The 6,580-nt window shown below is 57.9% G+C and overlaps 1 protein-coding gene across 1 annotated transcript; it reads left to right on the top strand.

The window, feature by feature from the left end:
• The first annotated feature begins 2,819 nt into the window (after positions 1–2,819).
• GM2A (GM2 ganglioside activator) lies at positions 2,820–6,546 on the top strand. Its single transcript, XM_042826272.1, has 4 exons — positions 2,820–3,047; positions 4,622–4,774; positions 5,057–5,239; positions 5,311–6,546. Exons 1-4 carry the CDS (start codon positions 2,937–2,939, stop codon positions 5,464–5,466), a joined length of 603 nt encoding a protein of 200 aa, XP_042682206.1. The 5' UTR covers positions 2,820–2,936; the 3' UTR covers positions 5,467–6,546.
• The last annotated feature ends 34 nt before the right edge of the window (positions 6,547–6,580 follow it).

The following is a 6,580-nucleotide window of genomic DNA, read 5'->3' as shown; positions in this document are numbered from 1 at the left end:
AAAGAAAGAAAGAAAGAAAAGAAAACAAAACCAAACCCACCCAACTTTATACCCAGCACTGCTGAAATAAACGTCCCAACCCCATCACAAGGCAATGTCTGTATGGAAACACTGCCAGTTTTTGTCAACAAGTTTCTATTCTGACATTGTCCACACAGCCCCTGGGAGCCGTCCCAGCACAGGAGGTGACGGAGGTGCTGGAGGTGCTGGAGGTGCTGGAGGTGCTGGAGGTGCTGCCTCCCTGCGCTGCCAGGCGGTGTTCCTGGTAACCCTGCCTGGTGGGAACACCTCTCTTCCAAGTGGGGTTGTGAAATGTCACTGGGATCAGAGGGTGGGGACCAGTGGGACCAGATGCCGCGTCCTCCATGGGTAGATGCTACTTCACCTGGGTGAAGTTTGTGAGTCAGAGCTGCTTCCTGGCATCGGTCCTATGGTTGGAACCACCGGGAGCGTCGCTGCTCTTATCTCCCCACAGCAACGCATGGGGCAGGTCTCCATCCCCATGGAGAGCACTTATTTGGCAGGCCGAGCAGATTGCAGCTGGGATAAAAGGCTGTGAGGAGCCTGTCTCCACCTCTCTGGGGTTAGTTAAAAATCCTGGCCCAGATTTCAGAGGTGAGCACAAAAGGATGGGTGTATTTTTGGGCTGAAGTCGCTTTGCTGGAACGGAGGCGGCTGTGCACACAGCTGAGTGTCCAGCTGGCATCGTGCTTTGCACGCATGCTGTTGAGAGCTTGGGGTGCAGACAGGTTGTGCTGAGGTGTCCCTGTGCTGCAGAGCTTGGCTGTAGATGGGCTTCTCATGGCTGTGGAAGCATTGCAGGAGATGTGGGAGCAGAGCTGGGGCTTGGGAAGGGGCCCATGCATTGGGACCGGCCCGAGCACCCTGCTTCTGTAGCCCCTGTATGACCTTGCACTTAGTGTTGGGGCCACCCCAAAGCTCCCTGATTTCAACTTCATGTTGAGCAATTTCTCCATTTCTCCAACCTTTCCTGTGTGGCCTGCATGGGATGATGTCCCTGCTGGAGGTTTCCCTGTCAGCCTCGCTGCCTCTGCCCCTCTCCTCAGCCCCTAAGCATGATTTGCTCCCTTTGTTCCGGAGTTGGTCCCAACTTTCTACCACTGAACACCTTTCCAGCTGGGCTCTGGGTGCTGGCAGGACAGAGTCAATGCCATGTCTCCCTGCTGAATGCAGATGGCCTTTAAAGGTCTTTCTGACTCCGAAGGTTCTGTGATTTCTATGAGTGGATGTTCCCAGGAATGGCAGCACCTGGGGATATCTCAAGGGCTTTGCCTGGAAAGGTGAACTTGGGAAGGTTTGTCTGACACTCAGCTGAATTCCTGCAGGCAGGGCGCCTGCTGACCCTGTGCAGAGTTAATCTGTACCAGTGGTACTTACAAATGTTTGCCAAAGCTGATTGATAAGAGAAGCACTTACGCAAGCTGCCCTGGCTCTCTCTCCAGCCCCAGCTGTGGTGGGGTAGGTGCAGGAGTGCCAGCATAGGATTTTGCATCTGGAGCTCTGGTGAGGTTTGTGGTTGCGCCCTTTGGCCCCCATGCTTTGCTGCTGTAAACAAGCCATGAAGTCACCATCCCTGCTGCCCATCAGTCGGCTGCTTCCTTTCTATGCAAATCAAAGATGTTTGGCCAGAATTGTGCAGACCTCGTGGCTCGGGTGGGAGAGCTCTGCAGCTCTGTCTGAGATGGGGCCCTGAAAGCATCTCCTTCTGAGTGGATCTGGGTCACACCTGCTGCTGCCCTGGGGAAAAAAGCAGTGATTCCACAGCATTCCTGCCTCTGTGAATTTCCTACCAGAGAGATGTGCTTAACCTGCCATTAGAACACTTTCTTCTCTTTTTGTTGTTGTTCTTGTTTCACATAGAAAAACAAAGTGGGGAAAGGATGGGGATGGAGGACAAAATCTTCTCCTGCCGTGGAGACTAAGGGACAGGGGCAGAGGCTCAAGCACAGCAGTGCCCACACCTCTCCCCACGTATCCCCATCCCTGTTGCTGTGCTCAGGGGCCCCACAGTGAAAACCAATCCTGGGGATAACTTCCCCCCTCTCCCAAGGAGGAGGAGGGCAGGCAGGAATGGGGCTATTTATTCCCAGCCCTTAAGCCAGAGCGGGGAGGATCAGTGACAGTTGTCGTCGATGGTGTGAGCAGCATTCATCCATGCATCCATCCCTGCACGCTCCCTGCGTGCTGCCAGCCGGCCGTGCTGCTAAATAAGGATGGAAAGCTAAAAATAGAGCCCAGCAGGGGCTGGGATGAGCCCAGGGCTGGGAGGTCAGAGGGCGTCTGCATAAGGCGGGGGGAAACGGCTGAGAGCGGCCTCACTCACATCCCCCCTGCCCACCCCTGGTCCCGCTGCCAATGGGGGGAGGCAGAACAGCTGGGGAGCGGCACCCGGAGGGGGAGGAGTAGGATGGGGCCGGGTGGGTTAAACGCTGAAATGACGGGCAGGAACGGTGGGTGGTTAACTCTCCAGCTGCGTGCCCCCACCCCACTGCAGCACGCACGGCATCGGGTTCTGACAGCTCCACTGCCGGGGATTTGGGGGCTGCACCGTGCGGGGTGGGAGCGGCCCCAGCGCACGGCTGTGGGTTTGGGGTCGGGGGGAGCTGAATGCCCCCCCCCCCAAGTGCTGCCTGGGAGCCCCTTCCCGTCCCAGCATCCCCGCGCTCCAGTCCTGTTCTTTGCAAAATAAAGGAATACCCAAAACCAACCCACGCAAAGGAGGAATTAAAAAAAAAAAAAAAATTATCGATGAAGGGAGGGCAGGACAATGTGTGAGCGCACGGGCGGAGGGAGGGGAATCAGGAGATGGGCCGGGCAAGCAGATAAGTAGAGGGTAACCCAGCGCCGCGCTGCCAGACGCTCTGCTTTCCTTCTCGTTCTCCTCCCGCATTGCCCCCCGTTTGCCCCCCCGGACGATGCTGTTGGCAGGGCTGTTCCTGGCGCTCTGCGCGCTGTGCCCGGCGGTGCTCGGTGCTGCGCGGCCGCAGCTGCTGGTGGAGAGGAGCCGCTCCTGGATGCTGCGGAGGGTGAGAGGAACCGGCTCTGCCTCGCTGCTGCGGGGAGAGGGGACGTGAGGGGGAGCGAGGGGGGCTGCGGGGTGAAGACGGAGCCCACAAATACCTCCACGCCTTGGGGACAGGGCTGCAGCTTCGGGCTCGGCCTCAGCCCGTCTCCCAGCAGAGAGGAATGTCAGTGTGGCCGCATCCCTTCGGCCGGAGCCCGGCGGCCTCCTCTCGCTCGGCTCCATCCATCCCCTCTGTGCGCCTTCCCGGTGCGCAGCCCTGGTTCCCACACACAGAACCGACGCGCAGAGGGAAACGCTCAGGCGGCTTTGGGGAACCTTTGCGTGACTTTCACGTGATGTGGAGGGAAAGATCTCTTTTTTGTTTTCCTGAGAAGCCGATGTCACTTGGGGAGAGGGTCAGCAGGTTGTGTGGGGTGCTGAGAAGCAGCAGGAGAGGCTGTGCACAGCCGCATGCACCCACGTTGCACAGTTCCCCTCCCGTGGAGCCTCTCTGCCTGCAGACCCGCGGGTGGGGAGGAGCAGGGGCTCAGGGCTCTTGCAAAAGTCGGGATGTGCTGCTGCCCCATGTCCTGGCTTGCCCTGCACACAGGCTGTGTGGGCAGCGGTGCAGCTGTGGCAGCAGATATACAGCGGGGCACATGGCCTCACCAGGACACACAGCCTCAGGAAGTCACACAGCCCCACCAGGACATACAGCCACCACCAGTTCCAGGGCAGCCGCAGCCAAGCTTGCTCAGGGTGCACAGCCCAGGCATCCTCCCACTTCAGCCCCAGCTGATCTTCCCTCTGTGGTTTCCATACCCTCTCTGCTCTACTGGCTCTCCCAGTCCTGGAAGCTGGGACTGCCCAAGGTGCAGCCAGTGGGGAAGGAGCTGCTGGCACTGCTGGCACCGAGCACCACCTCCCTCCACACTTTGCACTCCAAGCCCCCTGCTGACCGAGGTGCTCAGCAGGGCATGCAGGCTGCATCCCCCTCCTTAGTGACATCCCATGGGTTTCCATTACCCCACAGGACTTGCCCAGGCTCCTTCGGCCACTCGCCGAACTGGCTCAGCATCAGAGCCACGAGGTGTCTGGAGGAGCAGTGAGCAGCAGGATGAGTCAGGCCCGGCAGCCTCCCTTGAGCACCAGAGAGTATGGGAATATTAAACCCCATTTGAAGTGCAAAGTGTGAATCAATTCCCAGGACAGAGCTCGCCTGGGGGCTGCTCCAACCCCAGCACCCCGAGAGCGTGCAGCTCCTGCTGCTTTTCACAGCTCCTGCTCTGTGACTGGAGCTGGCGTGAAAAATAATGTTCACCTTCTTTGCATGCAAAGTGTTTCCAGGCTGGGGTGGAAATCACAGCCTGGAAACGCTGTTTTGGAGAAAATGAGCACAAAAGGGGGTTGTTATAATTGCTTGCTGATGGAGAGTTCCTGAAATGTCCTGAGGCTCACGGAGTTGGAAGTTTGAGAAGCGTAGAGGGTAAATGTCACTGGATTTTTTTGGAATGGATGAAGGTCATCTACTGTTTGTGATGAGCCCCTCCAGAAATCCAGGGCAAAGTTTAGGATCTGCCTTTCCTGGTGCTGCAGGCTCATGGCTTTTCCTGGGAGGACTGTGGTAACAGGCAGGATCCCGTCGTAATCCAGAGCCTCTCGGTGGCACCCGACCCCATCAGCATCCCGGGGACCCTGAGCATCAGCGCGGCCGTGAGCAGCAGCGCGGCCATTACCTCCCCCCTGAAGGTGAGTATGGGATCGAGGGAGGGCAGCAAGCTTCACAACCCCCCAGGAGCTGGGAAATGCCCGGGGATGGTATGGGAACAGCGGTCCTAGGGGACGTCAGGGGCACAGTGCCACCTCCCGGCCAGTTGTATGGGGCAGTGAGAAGGGGGAAATTTGCTCAGGGGGTCCGGATGGAAGAAGAGGAACCAATGGGATGAGAGAAACTGAAAGCAGAATTAGGGCACCCGTAAGTTCCGTAGGTCAGGAGGGGAAGGGCTGGGTGCACACTGCCCCTTCTTACAGGTGGTGCTGGTGGTGGAGAAGGCCTTGGGTGATCTCTGGATCCAACTGCCCTGCGTCGACCAGCTGGGCAGCTGCACCTATGATGATGTGTGCACCATCCTCGACGACCTCATCCCACCTGGCACGTCCTGCCCGGAGCCGCTGCTCACCTACGGCATCCCCTGCCACTGCCCCTTCAAGGCGGTACGTCCCACAACCAGGTGCCCTCGGTGCTGTAGGCTCTGTGTAGACTCACGCAGCCCCTCTCTCTGCAGGGCTCCTACTCACTGCCCACCAGCGACTTCACCCTGCCCGAAGTCGAGCTGCCCTCCTGGTTGACCAACGGCAACTACCGCGTGCAGGCGGTGGTCAGCAACAATGGGAAGGAACTCGCCTGTATCAAACTGGGCTTCTCCCTGAAGTCCCAATGAGGGGCTGGGAGCATCTCTTCTCTCCCCGCTGCCTTTTTAATTCATCTCATCCCATCCTACTCCAACCCAACCCATCCATCCCATCCTCATCCCTTCTCCATCCCATCCCGTGTCCATCCCGCATCTGCTGCCTTGTCTGTCCATGCACCTCTACCACCTTGTCCCTCTGTGTGGCCCCAAACTGACACTTGAAGCAGAAGGAGAGGAAAGCTTTGGGTGGGCTCAGGATCTCTGCCCAGCCCCGTACCTGCAGGGTCAGAGACTCTGCTGCCAGGAGGAGGTCCCCTGTTGTACCCTCATGGTAAATCTTCTCCTGCCAAACATAGAAGGTCCCCCCTCACTGTCCCTCTGTCCCCCACCTCACCACGAGTGTCCCCAGCTCCCCAGGAAGGGGTGGCTTTGGAGCCTATCCCCAGCCTTTTGGGCTACCAATTTTTTATTCTCTTACCTTTTTTTTTTATTTTATTTTTTAATTTTCTTAATCCCATCAAGGGAGTTTCAAACAAAAACATTCCAGGGAAAAGCAATATTTCTTGAAGGTGGAAAGGAAGGAATACGTGGAGAATGCAGGGGCTGGAGGGGGGCAGGGTGAGCTGTGCAGGTGTCCACACCCACCTGTACTGAAGTACAGATGCAGGTCCCCCTCATCTCATGTTGCCCACTGAGCTGGGGCAGGGTGCTGCACTCCAGCACAGGACCAGCAGCCCAGGCCCTATCTGGGGACCCCTCAGCTTGGCTGACACCAGTTTGACCACCCCCCCATGCCTGTATCAGCTCTGGAGGTGCAAGTGGCCCATCACCACCACCTCATTGATCACTTCTGCCCAACACCCTGTAGGGTTGCTCTTCCTCCCAGCGCTGTGTGTGCCTTAATTCCAGCATGGAGCAGTGGGAAGTACTTTGCCTGCAGCTGTTCTCCCCGTGCTCTGTGCCCCGAGCTCTCCCCATCTCACTCAGTTGCAGCATGGGGTCATTCTGCTTGGAGAAGAACTCACCCTCCCACCCTGCTTACCTGCTCACAGCCCATGCCTAATGACACCCTCCTTTCAGGCGGGTTCTTAATAAATCTTTCTGCCACAATGTGGAGCTGGTGCTTTGTGGTGCTGGGGGGGCA

This window comes from Centrocercus urophasianus, unplaced genomic scaffold (genome assembly GCF_019232065.1).
Source record: "Centrocercus urophasianus isolate 14NV4802_14NV808 unplaced genomic scaffold, USGS_Curo_1.0 seq_26, whole genome shotgun sequence".
Lineage (NCBI taxonomy): Eukaryota > Metazoa > Chordata > Aves > Galliformes > Phasianidae > Centrocercus > Centrocercus urophasianus.
The sequence above is the reverse complement of the archived record's forward strand: the minus strand, read 5'-3'. Positions and strand labels throughout refer to the sequence as shown.